This window comes from Macrosteles quadrilineatus, unplaced genomic scaffold, assembly GCF_028750875.1.
Source record: "Macrosteles quadrilineatus isolate MER2022 unplaced genomic scaffold, UCM_ALF_1.0 Scaffold_5__1_contigs__length_97177068, whole genome shotgun sequence".
In the NCBI taxonomy this organism is placed as follows: domain Eukaryota; kingdom Metazoa; phylum Arthropoda; class Insecta; order Hemiptera; family Cicadellidae; genus Macrosteles; species Macrosteles quadrilineatus.
The window spans coordinates 24,424,116-24,444,004 of NW_026542598.1; the positions used below are offsets into that span (position 1 = coordinate 24,424,116).

Below are 19,889 nucleotides of genomic sequence, written 5' to 3' on the forward strand. Positions count from 1 at the left end.
GTGTGGCTAATATGTCCCATCCTCGACCGACGAAGATATGACCGTCACTTCCGATCACAAAGTTGTAAGCAATATCTGCAAGATTTTTCACGCTGACATCCTTCATGTGTGATTGTTGTGTTGATGACATTACGAGTTTACAGGATGTGAAATTGTTACATGCTTGCTGGGTGGATGAACATATCGATTGTTGTTGTTGTGTGATGAGAAAGATTGTGTTGTTCAACAGCTGTTCACAGGGAGGGGTGGCTCCCCATGCTCCTCTCGTGACAAACCTCTTGTCCACCTCTAGTAAAATATTAATAGCTTGGTATAAAATAATAAAAAAATTCAAAGTTTGATCAAAATATATCCATAAACAAGCAAACTACAACATTTTACAATATTCTCCGTAAGAATAACATGGAAATTTTAAGTTTACATTTTTTTAAATTTTCTTCGTTACCAATAATTATTCAAAACACTTTAATATAACTTACTAAATTATTTGTTTTTTAAGATCTTTAAACAGGTCTAGAGAGAAATTGGGAAATTTGTGTTTTGAGGGTAAAAAAATAGAAAACCCAATTTTTACCCCATAAAACTCCCCATAACTCCCCGTTCCCATGGTCCGATCATGCTGGTTCGCGAACTCATTCAAGTTTATCCCGCCTTGCACCTTTGAACTAAATTGAATCAAAATCAGATAACTTTTTTGTTTGCGGACACATAACATATATAAAATTTCAACTAATAGTGGTTTAGGCCTCTGGGGACATCACAATGAAAAAGTAAATCGGTTCCGGGTCTAGGTCTTACTGTGCCACCTACGGTAATAGCTACTTCCCTATAGGGAAATTCGCTAAAACAGACCAAAAGAACAATTATTTTAAGTTCATAACTACCTATCTACACTAAGATGTTTAAAATAGCTGTTTCTACATTCATACAAATTTAGGTTGTTTGTTAGTATTTGTGGAATGTATTGAAACTAGGTGATTTACCATTAGGCCACTTTGTATAGTGTCTTTACATTTCACATTTAGGATTTTAGCAGGTAAAAATAAAATAGAAAATTCACATGTACACTTTAATTACAAAAATTATAACGAAAGAACACGTATACATTGAAGTATAATAGTAGACCTATATTTATTTTAAATATTTATAAAAATGACATAATAGTTTCTTGAACACTAGAATTTCAATTAATTCTATGTATATCTTAAAGTTAATACCAAACTTCTTTTTAAAAGTCTAGATAAATTTAATTACAATAACTTTAAAACTCAAACAGTCTTTTCTGCCTTCTAAAGCATAGGTACCCATTATCATTTAGACTAGATTCAACATTTACTACAAAGTCAATGAACCAAGGAAATGGCAAAGGGTCACTTCCAAAACATTATTGAAATGAATGAATAATAAGTTTGAAAAACTTAAGCCATAGTTATTTGAGATTAAAAATGGCTTGAGTGGGGAAGACATATAGGACACTGTATGAGAAAACTAAAAAACTGGAATATATACACGCATGTACATCATGTATACACAAAATGGATGCCTAGGGTAAAATGCTACATAGTGGTTAATGCAGGTAGTGGTAATATGATATTTAAAAATATTGATATGACAGAGAGAGATTGAGCGAAGTGTTAAAACAAATTATACAAGTGGAAGTCTATGTTGTATAGAAATACTGAAAGGAAGGTGAAGTGTATAGTTGAGATGGAGTTTAAAGGAAAGAATTATGTAAAGTGTGTACACCGGACAAAATGTATAATATCAAAGGCTAAGTGACGACATAATGAGGTAAACAATAAGTAACTAGGAGACAAAACAACTAATTTTGTCAGAATCTGTTTGAAACCTACCTTTTAAATAGGTAGTTTAAGATAGCTATTTCGTTTGATTTATTTTTCAAAAAGGGAATATGACATTTAGGGTAGATTTTGAAGCGGCCAACAGAATTTGACCACACGTTCATTCTCAATTACACCTTTGGATTTTTCCACAACTACCCAAATACACATGTACATTTTTCACCCCTCGGTACACTTGACAGGTAGTGAAGTGTTGAAATGGGGCCATGACATCATAACATTCACCAATGATAGACCTGGCGCTGCCGTCACCTTCAACTGACACTGGGCCACCAGGGAATAGGCAGAAGATATTTTACCACTCTCTACACCTATCTTCAACAACTTCGTGAATGAGTCTATTTGTAGATCGTTGGGAACAACGTTGATATACGTTCCTAGGAAGGCGATACCAATACTCCCTTTGTTGAACCCCTTAGTGTGAGCTCCTTCGAAGTTGAACCCTCTGCCCCAGTAGACCGACCCGTCGCCGCCGATGAGGAAACTGTAGGAGATTTCGGACCATCCTCTGGACACCTGTTGAAACTGTTGGACTGCCCGAACGATTTCTATACACTCAGGCTGGGAAGTACAGTTGGCTGTGGCAGTGTGACAGACGACCACTGTAGTAGCTGGGAGAGAGTTCTTGTCCAAAGGTGCTCTAGGTGGCGCCGCTAGCCACATGGACCTGGTGACGATGGGAGGACCTCCCGGATAGGATGCGACTGGAACAGAATAGTTTGGTTAGGTTGACAATGTTAATTCAAGTTATTGCGGTTGACAAGCAGTAGTTGCTGTTTCACAACTGTTATTCTTGCGTGAATAACTTCAATAAATAAACATGGGCATAGCCTCTGAAGATAGAAATGACTGTGGCTGGTTGAAAAGTCAAAAACTATTAGGAGTCAGAACTGTGGCGGATAGTTTGAGACGAAAATAGAAATTGAGCTATTAAATGTGAATGTTAGATGATATTAAACAGACCAGTATGGATTTGTTGTGGTGCAATTTTGCAGCTCATAGGTTATAGTGCTTGTATAACTATCAGAAGGTAAAAGTGCGATCCTGTGACAAGTTTTTTGATGGTGCGAAACGTAGCAAACTGTCCTAAATCTTGGGCGTTTGGCAAATAATCAAGACTAGAGATAGTCGTTCTTGAAGGCTAGTCTCATGTGTTGGATTTATTTTGCATTTGGTTTTGAGTTTCAAACCTATTAAAGCAATAAGTGAAATCAACTTAAAAAAAGTTTTTCATTTTCTGGGACGGAATGTATTCTAGTGGTGTAGAAGTAGAATTTTAATGGAAGTCTTAGTTAAGAAACAAACTACAACTTGACATGTTGCATTTTTAAAATCCAATAACTTTCATTATTTATGTTTACACAGAAGAAAACCTTTTGGCGATTAGTGAAACCAACACCTCCAAAATCATACAATCAACCCCAAACTATCCCAAACCACAGTTTTTTACGATACCGAGATGCCAATTTTAGAGAGGTTTTTGTTACAAACCTTTGAAACCTTTTGTATAGGTGATAAGTAATGAGGCATTTTGTTCATCCAAGCAATGTTTGAAGAAAAATATCAAACACTTGACATCATAGTTTGCTCAAGAGATTTTTCACCCATTAATGCGCAGCGCTCATACAATCAACCCCAAACTATCCCAAACCACAGGTTTTTTACGATACCGAGATGCCAATTTTAGAGAGGTTTTTGTTACAAACCTTTGAAACCTTTTGTATAGGTGATAAGTAATGAGGCATTTTGTTCATCCAAGCAATGTTTGAAGAAAAATATCAAACACTTTACATAATTGTTTGCTAAAGAGATTTTTCACCCATTAATGCGCAGCGCTCAGCATGTATAAGTAGTCGCCCCAGTCGCCATTTTGTTTCACTAATGGTGTTCATTTACTTTACCTAAAAGTACGTTTACCTTTGTTGTCCTATTAGAAATTGTTTTAGTTTTGACATTATTGATAAATAGAAGGTTTAACTTAGATCCTAATCACAGTCTGCAATATAACGCCATCAAGAGTGTTTATTCTACTATTTATTTAGTGACTGTAGTTTAAAAATTTAAAAACCCCAGCTGCAGCAAACCTACAGAGTAAGTGAATTTTAATCATTCTGTTTAGATTAAATTAAAACATTTCCTTAAGCTTGTAAGATTAATTTCCTACTTAAATTAAATTAGGTTTCACGAGTGGTACTTAAACGAGATATTGTAGCACTTGAAAATCTCAGTAACCGAATGTTGTACATCAATGGAATAAAATACTAAAATGTTTGCTTTTTAATGTCAACACGACGGTTGTAGTAAATATTTAGTGTTTGTATGTTTTAAAGGGACGGTTACAACAAATGTCTACATAAACCTCGTTTGGATAAATTAATTTGCTAGTTCCGAACTCATGAAAGTTGATCCAGCTACAAACGTCATAATCTTTTAAAATTATACCACAATTAATGGATCGAATCACAGCGCTCACGAGCATATATTTACACATGTACAACCTTTGAACTGTTTTTGTTCCCTTGGGACGAAAATTGTTCCTAGAAGAAATTGTACCTCGGTCCCGGGTCTGGGTGTACCATGACACCTATGGTATTATAACCTCTTCCTTATGGGATTAGCTAACACGCAAAATATCTCATAGAGCTTTCTATGAATATGAATAAGCTATAGTATAAAAATATAGATAAATCTCTAAGCTTATAGTATATGAATTAAATATTGCAGCTTGTACAGTAGAAGCTCTATATTAGCTTATCAGCCCAACAATGACTAATCTCATGTTAACGAGGTTTGTGCACGAGTCATAGTTTGTTGACATCACAACAAACCGTATTATTGTGTTGGTAGTTTCGTCACCTGTTTACCTCATTGATGTACAATAACTCCCGTAACTGTAAAGTATTATACATCGATAGTTTACCTTTGACTCTTCGTACTCTTTTACTTTTTGCTGTTTGAAAAATTTGCTTTTCTTCAAAATGTATGGGTTTACGGCACAGAACTACTTGTTTCAAACGTTTCTAATTGTTTTAGAGTAATGCTATTTTCAATTTGAATGATTCAGTTGGTAGTGTGGGCTTCTTATTTAGGTACATAGATGTCTGGTGAGTAGTTTGATTGTAGCAAAATAAAATAATGCAATGAATAATTCTTAAAGTTTTACGTTGTCTTTGTTATTATTTTCCTTTTTTCAATACTTGCGTGTGTTTAACGACATCTTATACGTTTTTGTAAGAGCCCAAACTTTGATCATAATGGATAGCAACGTTTAATCTTTTTAGATGGATTTTGGTACCCCAAAAACAAATGCAATTAGGATCCAAAATTTACCCTTTTGTTGAAACCAGCAATTGTCACATTTGAAGATAATCTCTAGAATCCTTTGCTACCATCTTCTTCTGTATTGTTGTTAAAATCATAATCAGGTAACTACTTTGTCGATCATAGGAATAAAAGCGTAAACAGTACTTGGTGAGTGGGTTGCTCGGTCGGTAGCATCAAGGACTTTGGGCTCAAGGCAGCGACGTCGTGGGTTCAGATCCTGGTACCTACTACTACTTTTATTAGTTAAGTTCGCCTTTGTACTGTACCGGCTCACCCCTTGTTTTACTGGATATGCTCCAGGGACAGGCCTCTGTGCTCATGTGCACGAGCAAATTCAACGCAAAAGAGGTCTCCAACCTATTAAGAAAACCCCTTAATTGACACTATAGAAGCACATGGAGTTCCTCACCTCAACGTACTCAGCGTGTGCACGGATACGGACCCGAGCTTTCATATTGCGGCCATTTCTCGACGTCCCTGAGAAGTTCCAGCCCGACGGTTACTCCAGGCACAAGTTGACACCGAGCCAAGAGGGCGTAGTCCTTAGCTATCAATCCCGACCTCACCCCAGCGTCCACGAATTGTTGAAACACCTCTGTCATCTCCTTGGACGGACCATTCTCGGAAAAATCCCCGATGAGCTCCACTTCCACAGATTGTTTGTTGTCTTTCGTGCTGTTTCCTTGAGTGGCGAACCCTCTGCCCCAGTACAGTTTGCCGTCTCCGCCGATGAGGAAGTTGACGTGGATGTCAGGTTGGCGTAGTTGTTCCACGTCGACCATCTGTATTGTTCTGACCGTCTCTGTGCACTGCGGCGTTGTTCTGCAGGGGTCGGTGTTGGTGGCGCTCACCACTACCCTCTTGATGGGCAAGGGGTTGGGGACGCCCCACTTGCTGGGTTGTGCCACCCATTCTGTCCGTCCCGCCACGGTTGGAGCTCCTCTCACTGCCGCAACTGCAATCGAGAAAACCCTTGTGAGTTGTTGGTGGAATTGACAAATCGAAAGCTTCTCTTTGGATGTGAAAATTGATGTGAAGCCAACGGGATGTATTTGCTCACTCGGTTATCGGAGAGACCAATTAATTGGTTCAATCCTGAGACATTTTTAGATTTCTGTTGGTTAGAAACTGGATTCAGCTCTGTATTTTAGTTTTTTTTTCAGTAAACGCTTCTGACTACAGAGCACATCTCTAGTAAAAAACTACAGATCGTATGACTCCATTCTGAAACCATCCTTCACCCATATTTAGGTGAACACATCGGCGTGACGCAGCCTTATCTATGGTGGAATACCATTTGTAATTATCGAACCTTATATTCTCGAATTATATAAAGTAAGATTGTAATCCATTTTTTTTATCTGGGTAGTTCTGAAACAGAAGACTTCCGGTTCGATCCTGTGATAAGTCGGTATTTGTTACTATTGTGTTTACGGATTTCTAAGACATCATGAGATAAAAGGACCAAAAGGGACCATTATATCCTAATAATCTCAGGGAATAAATAATAAATTGTTTAAATCCTTAATAGTTCCATTCGTAAATAATCTAAACTGAACTTTGAGCTTTTAAAACACTTTTTTTGTTTGAAAATTTACAATATATTAAAATTGACTACAAATAGGTCAATATATAGTACATACTATATAATTGACATTGGAACACCCATAAATTATTCATGAACGTATATCCCGTTTGGGTTTGGCCCACTATTTCCGAGCTAGCATTTTAAAATGTAGATATTCATATTTTATGTATTTATTTACTATATTATTTTCGCATAAATTAATCCTACTACCGTTAACTGTTATCCCAAAAATGCTTTAACTAATTAAAATTGTATTAGTAGCTTTCACACATAAACTTAGATCTACAGTATTATGAAAACTAAACAATGTAATGTGTGATAGATATTAAAATATTGACCTCTTTTGTCAACAAATGATACTCAAAATGTTGAATAGTTTGTTAAAATGTACTAAACAGTTAAACCGTATTTGACTAATTACTCCATAATTTAATATGATTAATATTCATGTTTTAATTCAATGTTCTTGTCATAAAGCTTTACTGCTTTGATACTCGATGCATACTTGACTAACTGTACTGGTTCTTCAAGCTAACAGAAACCGGTATTCAGTATTAGCCTACTAAACACAGTTTGGCCGACTAAATTGAACGGGTGCGGCTGTTAACATAGCAATGTGAAATCTTCAGTATTTTACCTTCCCTGTAAGCTCTCCAACAGTTACAGAAAAAATACCACTATACTCTTCACTTGGTGCAAAAGGTTGTATGGACAATTTATAATCCTTGAGTCTAATTGGTAGATAAGTTTGTTTCGTGCATTTTGTAAAAGTGTGCTCGTTTTATGTTTTTGTATCTCATGTTATTTATTGAACTCTGTAGACGACCATAAAATTAAGTAACACCTGGTTCAAATTAAGAACGGAAACTAGTTGCCACTACAGCATCTATGGATTTTATGCAGGTATTTTAAACTATTTGTGGTAGAGGAGATTGGAGTCACTAGAATGCATGATGAACCTCCTCAATAATTTTTAGAACAAGTAAAAATAATTCCACTATATTCTTGGCACATTGGTGTGGATAGTCACGAAAACAGTTGGACTGACGACCTTGAAATGAATATCATCCTGCTGATTTCCTCATAGAACAGCCAACCCATCGTGTACTAAATCATTAGTCTACGGCCAAATAGTTACTTGCATAATGTGTTTTAAATGTCTGAATAACTACTTTTACCAACTTGAGTGTGAAACTAAGTCCAGAGTCGAAAATACACAGTTAGTTCGTGTGAAGAAGTGTATTTATATCACCATAGTGCACAAGTCATTTGAAAAAGATTAAAAAAATAAAAGGGAATTAGCTATCGAAAGTGCTGTTATTTTATTTTGCTGTTTGTTACCAAGGATCAGCAGACAATTTGTTCGTTTGAATAAAAGCTGAGAACAAGAGGTGAATTTGCCTGCTCAGTAAGTGATTTGACTATGGAATATTTTGCAATTAATTACTCTAAATATACCGGTAAATATTGATGACATTGATATTTACCATTTGTTTTAATTATCCACGACATATTCATATGGAATTTCTAAATGTTAGTACGTTTTGTTATTTTAGGTTTTAAATGTTTGGAAACCGAAAATGTTTCTTCATCAGCAGCATGGATTTAGAATTGGTACATTGCTAAATGTTCTTTTCAAGATAATACGGAGACACAAAGAACAGCACAAAGAACACTAACTACTGTAATTAAATGAGAACATTGGTTGAGATAGGCACATGTGCACCGGCTAAAGTAATAATTTCGTGCTCGATTTTCGTCGTGAGCTTGACAACAACTGAACAAAATATACGTTGATGATGAACTGTGATCGCTCTAAAAAATGCACAACATGAATGGTTTGACGATTTCGACACCATAAGTAGATAGCAGTCTTGTAATCCGTCATGCATCAATTGCGCCAAAGAGTCCCTATGCGCTAAGCCCTCAATGGGTCCCAAAAATGTTCCTTAGTTGCGCCAAGCCCAAGCCAGGTAGGGGTGAGTTCCCGGCAGAAGAACCTAACCTAACCTAACCTATCGTATCCTAACCTAAACTAACCCACTCAATTATACAGTCAAAGAGGGCCGTTACTTGGAACAGGTAAGAAGCATATCGCGTGGCTCCCTGTATTAGTTGGCGCAATTCAGGAATACCCGACTACCTGACTCAGATCAGTCAGTGCAATTAATGCACGCCCTATATATTGAGTAAAGAAGTGTGAAATAATAAAATTCGAGTACAAATGATTTTTCACTCACAGTATTTTTCTTCAGCCGACAGTCCATCGATGGATTTCTGAATGTCAGGAGAGAGGGTACCACTTTGAGAAGTCTTCCAGTTAGTCAGAGACAGGACTGCGGTGCCTAGAAGAGTGATCAGGGAGAGAGTCACTAGAGCAGAGATCAGGTAGCACCATCTCCGGGACAATCCTTCCACATCCTCCTTGGTACCTAGGAACATCAAATGGCTTTAGTGGAGAAGCTCTCTAACATATGTAAGTACATGTGTAACATGTGTAAGTACCTGAGTTTGTTCAATGCAAAATGTTGTTTTGGATACCTATGTTGGACTATATGTTATTCTTTGGTCGCTGGACTAACCCTTGTAGTCATATTTTATGTTCAGAAATTGATCTGTCGCTTCATTTGAAGGTTGTCAGTGCAATTTATTAGTTAAACACACGAACACGGTATTATTTTATACTATTTTATAATATTTACCGATTTTTAAAATTTTGTTATTTGTTGCCTTAAAAATATTCGTATTTTATATGTTGTGTACGTATGTAAGTAGTTTGATATTAGTATCGATAATTTTCAAATAAATCGATAGCACACCTTTCAAGAAGCTTAAATATGACTAAATAGGTTTCTCGGAACCGGTTATAACAACATTTTGGGTTGCACAACTTTCACAATGTTTATAGTATTGAAATGCAATCCGGACGCAATGGCAATTACACGTTTTATTCACCTAAAAATCTCTTGTTACTTCCCTTGTTGTAGACAGATGGAATTACAGCTTAGTGTGGATTCAGAACTACTAGTCTAAACCAATATACCAACGACGCCCAGTATGTATATTTCATTTTTATTTATTTTTGTGTCTCATCACAAAAATGTCATTTCTTGAGTTTTACATACGATATGGTTGTACAAGGTGCTTGTAAAGAAACCTGACCAAAATCTGAGTGTTTCGGTAAAACATATATATTTATGTGTCATCAATATCTACTAATTTATGTCCTCTATACAGTACCCTATGTTGAACGATTCGTGTTTACTTATTGCATTTAAATATATGTTTTTTTCTCTAACCAACATTTAAATAAGCGTTAGTATAGGCAGTCACAGTATGTTAAAAAATCCATCAGTGCCACTTCATATTTCGTTCTTTATAGCCTTATAAGTATACCTCAGTCGAAAGAAACAAACTTTTATCTAACTGAGTGTGCGGTTTGATTTTGTTTCTAGAACTAATGGTGGATGTGTAACTATTTAACTCAACAGATTTAAACAGCAATATTTTCTTTTGCAACGCAAGGGTACGCAGCTAGCACAGCACAGCTAGTTTGTCTAGTCACCATTTCAGTTAAAAGTATTAAATTAATCTATAAGTATAAAAGAGGATGTTTGTATATATATATATTTGTTTGGCAGTGATAAACTCAGACACCGCTGAACCGATTGCCACGAAACTTGGTACATACGTGTAGAATTTCATGGAATAGGTTTATACACCATCAATTTCGTGATCCGTCCAATCGGCTCCGCCCCAGTGGCTCTGGAGTTTCCCATGTTAACCTTATGAGAAATGGAATTAATGAATCTTAACAGCTGTTTCAATTAAACAAGTTGGTTCTGTTCTATGATGTTCAATAGCATTAAAGTTAAAAGGATTACCAACAGGGTGCGGTGCAGCACTATTATTTCTTTTACATTTATGACAACAGCTAATTTGCAACCAAAAGGTGAGTGGGCGTAGCGAACGAACTTCAACCTGGAGGCGAGTTAGCGTAGCGAACGAGCTAACCTGAAGGCAAGTGAACGTAGCGAACGAGCTCCAACCTAAAGGTGAGTGAGCGTACCGAACGAGCTCCAACCTAAAGGTGAGTGAGCGTAGCGAACGAACTTCAACCAGGACGTGATTGAGCCATGCGAACGAGATCATCTTGAAAATTAAGAAGTTAAACGGGGCAAAGCCCGTGGGTTACAGCTAGTGTAAGTATAAAAGAGGATGTTTGTATATATATATATATTTGTTTGTTTGGCAGTGATAAACTCAGACACCGCTGAACCGATTGCCACGAAACTTGCTACATACGTGTAGAATGTCATGGAATAGGTTTATACACCATCAATTTCGTGATCCGTCCAATCGGCTCCGCCCCAGTGGCTCTGGAGTTTCCCATGTTAACCTTATGAGAAATGGAATTAATGAATCTTAACAGCTGTTTCAATTAAACAAGTTGGTTCTGTTCTATGATGTTCAATAGCATTAAAGTTAAAAGGATTACCAACAGGGTGCAGCACTATTATTTCTTTTACATTCATGACAACAGCTAATTTGCAACTAAAAGGTGAGTAAGGTAGCGAACGAACTTCAACCTGGAGGCGAGTTAGCGTAGCGAACGAGCTAACCTGAAGGCAAGTGAGCGTAGCGAACGAGCTAACCCGAAGGCAAGTGAGCGCAGCGAACGAGCTCCAACCTAAAGGTGAGTGAGCGTAGTGAACGAGCTCCGACCTAAAGGTGAGTGAGCGTAGCGAACGAACTTCAACCAGGACGTGATTGAGCCATGCGAACGAGATCATCTTGAAAATTAAGAAGTTCAACGGGGCAAAGCCCGCGGGTTACAGCTAGTTATTCTATACAGCAAGAAAAGGTTAACGCTGGATACACAATACCAAAGGTTGGACCGACCACTTACTAAAAAATAATACTCCCGCCACAACAAACCTGCAGACTAGAGAATTTCAATTTGCCTGTTATTGGTATGAAATACATGAATTCACCAAATTCGAACAAAATAAATACACGAACAAACGAACTACAATAGTTTGCCGATTTTCCATAAGAATACAATGGGAATTTTAATTTTCATTTTATTTTAATTTTTCCATAACCATACAGCAACGTTTCAATATATCAAATCAATTTCTAAGCTCTACAAAATGGTTTGTAAAGAAATGGTGAATTATTAACTTTCGTTTTGAGGGTCTAAAATGGGAAACCCTAATTTTTACCCCATATAACTCCCCAAAATCCCCAGTCCTGTAGTCCGATCATGCTGGTTCGCGAACTCAAAAAATTATCAAACTTTGAGGTTAAATCATGTTTGTGTATTATAATCCATAATATTGACTGTCGTGATTGTTGAAATAAATGCTTGTCAGACTTAGATAGCTACTTTAGTGCTTCTGCGAATCGCAAGTGATAACAGAGTCAAGGTCACGGATAAGTGTGAACAAAGGTGGCGCGAAACACAAACAGTTCACAAACACTAAAATGTACTAAAAGTACCATCGTATGTACTAAAAGAGAGGAGGGGAATACTTCTTCAGGGCATTGGAAGTTAGGGGAAAATTAGTGGAAACGCCATCTTTTTTAGCTATTACAGCTGCTTTGGAACAGTTAACAACTATTGATTTAGCATTAAAAAATATCATATAGCGATCACTGTTTGCAGAAAGTAACTTTTAATTCGTGAATTAACATAAGTATGTTCAGGATATATACTTACTTAATACATATTATAATAACATGTATCGCCTATTTATTATTTAATTATGTTTGAGAATATTAAACAAGTATCATTATTAAATATTTATAACGCTAGGCTAGACCATAGATGATTGTCTTTTTCACAGCACAAAGGTCAAACAAAGTTCATTGATAAGGGTAGATAAACACTTTCTTGTGTGTCTTACATCCTATCTATGTCGAGGCGAATATTTAAATATTTAATTTAGTGACATACCTCTCATCACAATAATATAACAATTACCCATTATTATAGAGGTTGGATTATAACGTAGAAATACAGTTTTATAAAACAACTTTAGGCGTAGCCCTAAAAAATCATATTAAGTAGTTACTTTCTATGTAGACATTGTGTTATCATCATTTAAAGAGGAAAATTAGCAAAATATCAACTGAACACACAAGCTATGAGGAAAGAGACATTTCTGTGAATAGCATATAGTGTGGAAGATTAAGCTAGTTTGGAATAAAGTAGGTACATCTAAGGTAAACTAATTCACCGAATGAGTGTGCAACATAAAAATACAGCTTTCTCATCCAGAAAAAACCAAAACAATTTTACTTAATTCATTTCAGTTTTAGTATCTTTTGTGCCACTGCTAACCATTATAGTATGAAACACAACTTCAGTAATAGCATACTCTATGAGAAGCTCCCACAATTATGTCCCTTCAGTAAAAAACTGGTTGGTAAAGATTATATGCCTACGTCAGTATTTAAACTTAATGGAGTTTATGCCATAGTAATTAAAATATCAAATACGTTAATTTGTGATTTCAAATTTTATCCCAAGTTTAGGTAACAATATTTTTCACTTTTGAAATATTTTTAGACTCCAATGAACTAATGAAGTATTAAACCATATTAAACCTAACTTATTTTCGTCTACTAATAAATGCACTATATTTTATGGTAGAATTCTTGCCTTTTCACGTTTTAATCAGTGGCGTATCATAAAGTGTTACTGACATTTGATAGTTTATAGCTGAAAAAGTGTATGGCAATTTCTATAGTTCTATTAAATATCTATAAAGTTTTCTTACGAATATAATAGCAAAATAAATAATAATTGCATCTTCTTTATCTTCTCTATGTACCTGTAACAACAGTATGTCTTGATATTTTATGTTTTAGTATTTTACAATCTCATAAACACTTGAAGTCAATATATCGAGATAAAGATTTCTTGATGAGAAGAGAAGATCAACGAAACAGCATTTCCATGTATTTATACAGAGTGGATCGAAGTTAGCTTTAACTTAACACAGTTTTAATGTGTTAAACTACTTAGTATTATTGGTGACAAAATGGCACTAGTTTAGATTTTCTCACAGGTAACAGACTAATTGAAATCTTTTAAAAATATTTCTATTTGCTCACATAAAATGGCTATAGGTCACACATTGTTTTTATTTAGAATTTATTGTCATTTTTAGAATCCTCATTAAACTTCCAATTGTAATAGTACAGAGTCATTGAGATGAAACATCTGTATACGTCTTTATTCTGCAATGGAAGTTTAAAAGTTTGAATTTGGGTGTTTTGATAAAAATGCAAAAAACTTAACATAAGTTTTCCTATGCGGAACTGGACTAAATAGTGTAAAATGTTACTAAAACATCTCCAGTTAAACAACTTAAAATTATTATTTTAAAAACCCTACTGTTTATTTTATTTTTCATCCTTAAAATTATGAGTTTCTCTTGAAAAACAGGGAATGGTCAAAATCGCATTACTTTAAAATAACATGTATTTGCTTAAATAATATGGCAATAGCTGCATTAAACATTATGTTTGAATAGGGTTTATTGTAATTTTTAGAATTATTGTGAGATTTATTATAAGAATATTAAGGGCCTATTAATATTTTTGCGCATGTCTAATATTATTGAAATTGTAAAAACGATAGTCACTCTGTTTGTCTAGAAATGTTATAAGTCTACGAGGACCAACGGATAACTCTAGTTTAGCTCAACATTATAACATTCTATAATAGAGGGTATAGACATCTACTCTTATAATCTATGGTTCTATAGAATCCACTGATAAAGTATTTATCTGTGGTAAAAGTAGGTTTTACACTGTCGTGATAGAAGCTAGATATAACACAAGTGGTCATTGTTGTGGATGAGATAAAATCACAATCACTCTCAGCTTCCAGGATGAAGATATCGTTTTTAAACTATCTCAGTCTGTTTTGATAATGTTTGTATCGTTCTAGAAATGTTTATCAAGTTAATGGAAAACCAATTAAATCTAAGTGACACTTTTGTACTTAAATCAATACAGTGATTGATGTTGGAGAGTGTAAAGTCTATAATGCATGTTTTATGCGCGTTTAAGCATAGAATATAATTTATTCTGTAGTTTATTCAACGATATATTTTCCTCAAATTGTAGTGTAGGCCTAAGTCAGAGAACAAGCTTATAATAGATTACAAAAGGGCAAGTATTAAGTTTATAAGTATAGTTTTATATCGTTGGACAAGTGTTGGGTGAAATACAGTTAAAGGAAATTTAGTAAACATCCCAACACACTCTCCGACTCACGTCAGAAACGTAGGCTAAAACAGTCCTCATTCAATCCATGAGATATTCTAAGGAAGTATTGTGTTTCGAAGGTTCAACTCAAGCACACAAAACTAGTATAGTGGTAATGTCGCTATTAAAAAATAACATAAAAAGCTCAAATAAACAATGAGTATAGGTCTTACAAAATGCTATCTTTGTTCATAATGCACCAGTCAAACCGTTACCCTATTTAAAACAAACCAATCCTGCGTGGTACTGATACAAATTTAAAAATCCAAGCACCATGGTCTTGCATAAAAAAGAGACATATTTTATTACTTACAAAAATATTACATGTTTACACGAAGAGTGGTTCGCTATCAATAAATGCTACTATTGAAATATTTACACAACGTTCGTCTGATGGATCTAGCAAAAAATGAGTCAAAACAAAGACATTTAAAATGAAATACAAGTATAAATATACCACTTCACTGAACCAAGTTTTTCCCTTCACCTTCATTGACATTCATCTTGCTTATAGAGTTTTTGAAGGTTTATGCTATAATTAGTCAAAACTTGGTACTAAATTGTCGTCATCATAACGAATCCAACATAAACTCACCATTCAACTTATACGAGCTATTGTAATCAGGTATGAACGTCTTGACGGTCTCTGACTTGATTTTGACGGCGTCGGTGACGAGATCGTTGACGTCAGCATCTCCGTCAAGTCCGTGATTGATGAAGAAGTTGAGTGTTGTTTTCCTCAAGGTGCCATTAAGTACTCCTGGAGCATCGGCGTTTTTGTCCACCAGTATTTGCCCCACGTTCACCGTGGTCTGGTCAAGTAAGAATAGAGAGGGAGTTAAAGGTCTGCGGTAGTATGTTTAGGTTGAGTTTAGACAGGATGAGTTCGAGTTTAGAGAGGATAAGGTCGAGTTTAGAGAGGATGAGTTCGAGTTTAGAGAGGATGAGTTCGAGTTTAGAGAGAATGAGGATGAGTTTAGAGAGGATGAGTTCGAGTTAAGAGAGGATGAGTTCAAGTTTAGAGAGAACGAGGATGAGTTTAGAGAGCACAAGTTTGAATTTAGAGAGGATGAGGTCGGAATTTGAGAGATGAAGTGAGTTTAGAGAGGACGTGGTTGAGTTTAGAGAGAATGAGATCGAGTTTAGAGACGATAAGGTAAAGTTTAGAGAAGATGAGGTCGAGTTCAAAGATGATGAGGTCGAGTTTAGAAAATATGACGTCAAAATTAGAGAGGATGACGTCGAGTTTAGAAAGGATAAGGTCGAGATTCAAGTGATTCAAAATGAGTTCGTTGTTAATATTGAGAACGAAAGAGGTTTAAAGAAGGGATATATGAGTTAGAGGTTGAAGTTGAAGTTCAAGTTATTTTAAAGATGGGTTGGATGTTACAGTATTGCTGAAAGGAGATGAGGTTAAAGGCAGGGTGAATTATTGAGGTTGATTGAAATTCAAGATGAAGTGGGAAAATTAGTAAGATTTTACTGCCGATAACAGGGATGGGGTTAAAGCAGTATTTGAAGTTTAGGTTGAGAGGTTTTCAGAGGTCATAGTGTCAATTTATAAACACAACCGTTGTATAGAGGGATCAAGAGATGCCCACTATTCCTTATTTAACGTTTGATACTAAATGTATGAGTGGCTTAAAGCCCAAACAGTTCTGTTCAATGATTGATCTATGTTAAAATGTTTCAAGTTGACGACAATATAGGATGCACTAGAAACTATTCATATGGTAAGGGCTAGCATGAAAATAATTTACCTTTATTATATTTATACAATTCCTCATACATTTTGATTAGAGTTAAATGTAGTGTAAATTTATTTCCGAAATGTTATTTCTTTGCCATTAAAAATAAATGGATATTTTTTGTGTGTTTTCCACTCCAATGACATTTTTTACGATTTTAAAGGCAACTGTCCAAACCCTGGTCTTATTACAATTTTAACGTCAACCTTTTTGTTAGATAGCATAATTAATTCATAGTCAAATGACAAAATGGCGTCTGGGTCTGGAAACGACCTCGCTTGGATTCAAACCAGCGACCTTTAGATTTTAAGGCGAGAACTATAAGCACTCGGATACCCAGACAAGTACGGTTTAATATTTTTCGTATTCACAAAACATTCACTAGTTAAGCAAATGGATACAACATATAATTTCTTTGTTTTAAACAGGGAACGTAATACATCCTTGACTCTATGACCTCCGATAACCCCCACATCACCCAACATTAGACAATGGATACAAGCAGACATCCCATTCCTATAACATTGTAGCTGTTTTTTTTTTAATAAAAGTGAATGTTGTCAAATTGAGAGAGTAAGGTAAATTACGAAGTTCTTAAACAATTTAAACTTTTTAGCAAAGACAATTTTAATGGGTCCACCTTATTGTTGGGCAAAGCATCTGTTATGTCACGTGAAAAATTACAGTAAAAAATACTCCTGTCGCAAACCTGCAGACTAAGCGAATATATCTAATATTTACTTTAAAAATGTATTGGATGTTCGACCTATCAAAATAATATCAGGTTTAACAAGCATTAAGTGTGCTGCTACAGAGAAGGAATAAATTGTATTTTGGTATGGTGTTAATAGATAAACAAAATAGTTATTATATAATGTATTAATTAAAGTGGAAAGATTTTATCCAAATATAAAAACAATGTAATAAACAAGAAAACTAAATAGTTTACTTATCCATAATACTTTTTTCCTTCACTGTAGAAGCATACCTAAGTACTTGTACCTATTTTGATTTAAAAAGGGGATGAATATGAAAAAGATTGGTAAAGAAATACTCTAGCGAAAATACAATAAGGCAAATATAAATTCGCTTATTCTGCAGGTTTGCTGCGATGGGGGCATTTTGCTAATTGTGATAGGAAAATTCCCATTTATCTCTTAAATAATAGAATCTAGACTGTACATTCCGGGTGGCTCATTATGTTATTAGCTACAGCTGGTCCAATTAGGGATGTCTACTATCCAAAAAGTGTCTTGTGCTACCTGAGACTTGGGCGAGGACCGTCTCAGAGGTGCCACTTTGGCTTCTTCATCAGAACAATCACTGGAGGTGCTGACTACGGAACTGGTGGACACCAGGCTAGGCCTAGGACTTGACATCACTGATCTGATCACATCTCACTGACACTGACTCACTAACACTCACTGACGCGATGTTACCACTGACACTCACTGAACTCGACTGAAGAATCGCCAAGCCAGAGAAGTGGGGGACATTACGTAAACAAGTCTGGTTCGCGTGGTTTTACCAACACTTTCCTCCTTCGTCGAAGAGGTATGGAAGGGGAATGGAGTTGCAATAGGTGTAGAAAAACGTAGTAGAACAGTATAATTATACAGTTTGAACGTGTAGCAAAGAAAGTAAAACACATGTATAAAAGGCAACGAATGCAGGAACAGGACAAAAAAATGAAGGAAAATACCCCAGCTTCAGCAAACCTGCAGAATGAGTCAATTTTCATTTGCCCCATTTGATTATCAATTAATTCTCTTTAAATAACATTAGGTTTAACGAGTACCTATACACTATATAGGTTATTCTACAGATACCTATGTTCTCTTTTCGGTATTTCTGAACTTTCTGGACTTTTCTTAAACGTTTTTTTAAACATTCCTACGATCTTAATAAACAAGATAATACCTTTAAAGCATGTTTTTAGGCGCGGAAACCACTGCAAATTACAAAAACATACGAAACTATTTTCTCAAGTTGCAGAGCACATTGCTTGCCGAGGAAAAAATAACGAAATGATACGGACCAGGGGCTACTTTCTCTAGGGCACCTATTTGTGTTGCCAGCTGAACCTAAAAACGTGTTGTATAGTGTTTGAAAGACTAATTATTTATATGCTTTATAGTGACTGTAGGAAAAATATAATGTGTAACATGAGTGCAAAAGGTCTTTGCTGCACTCGAGAAACCTTTCACACTCGTCTACGGATCGTGCCTAAACATTTCTCTCGTGTGCTGCAAAGTGCCATGTTTTACCACAGTTCCAGGTGCATCAGAACTAATGTTAACTAACAGAGGTCAAATCCAGATTTGGATATTAACATGCGTGATACTTCAGTGCATGATTTCGTTAGCATTTTAATATCTTTCGACAATGAGATATAAACAATTATTATCAAATATCTTTTGTTTTATTCCAAGTAATTCCAGCTTTTACATGCACATTGCACACATGTAAAAAAACTTAGTACAATAAAATGTACAGTAGTTTATTTTACGGTTGTAAAAAACAAAAAGCAATAAAACCTGTAAACGCTGCAGTAATCTCCTAAAAACCTTTGGAAAAACACGTTAGTACTATAATGATTTAAATATTAAAAGTATGCATTTGAAATGATGATATTAATAGGTTATGAATTTATTGAACAAGGTTTGCTTGTGTAAAAACACGGCATGTAAACAAACTCTATAAGTCCCTGTGTTTGCTTGTTTATAAACTAGTTAATTAAATTAATGGTGATCTTATAGAAATGAAAGTTTGAATTTTACACTGTGCTAGTATTGCCACGAGCTCACTTAGGCAGCAACGTTCGCTATTAAATCTATCTGGAGAAACTGAATTTCTTATTTGGCATTACTCCACAATATTAGATACATATCCCAATGTTCATGATATAATTCCTTGATTTTTATTTACTTTACTAGGCCTATAAAATAGTTGAATTTGTGACTTCTTTGGAATATTAAAGTCTTCTTTTGTTGTTATTTTTTAACGCCTTCAATGGGTAAAGTCCTTGCGGTGTTGAAGTCAGCATTTTGCAGTTGAAGGATTCTCATTGCGCAACTATTGGTC

The 19,889-nt window shown here is 35.3% G+C and overlaps 1 protein-coding gene across 2 annotated transcripts; it reads right to left on the reverse strand.

Annotated features, from left to right (window-relative positions):
• Nucleotides 1–1,057: 1,057 nt before the first annotated feature.
• Nucleotides 1,058–18,261, reverse strand: LOC128995283 (peptidoglycan recognition protein 4-like). Of its 2 annotated transcripts, XM_054420250.1 has the most exons (5): nt 18,068–18,261; nt 15,653–15,869; nt 9,015–9,206; nt 5,596–6,141; nt 2,443–2,566 (listed from the first exon to the last, which is right to left on the reverse strand). In XM_054420250.1, exons 1-4 carry the CDS (start codon nt 18,182–18,184, stop codon nt 5,606–5,608), a joined length of 1,062 nt encoding a protein of 353 aa, XP_054276225.1. In that variant the 5' UTR covers nt 18,185–18,261; the 3' UTR covers nt 2,443–2,566; nt 5,596–5,605. The 2 variants fall into 2 exon arrangements, with proteins under 2 accessions (XP_054276223.1, XP_054276225.1); XM_054420248.1 differs by lacking the exon at nt 5,596–6,141 and having other exon boundaries at nt 1,058–2,566.
• Nucleotides 18,262–19,889: the final 1,628 nt, after the last annotated feature.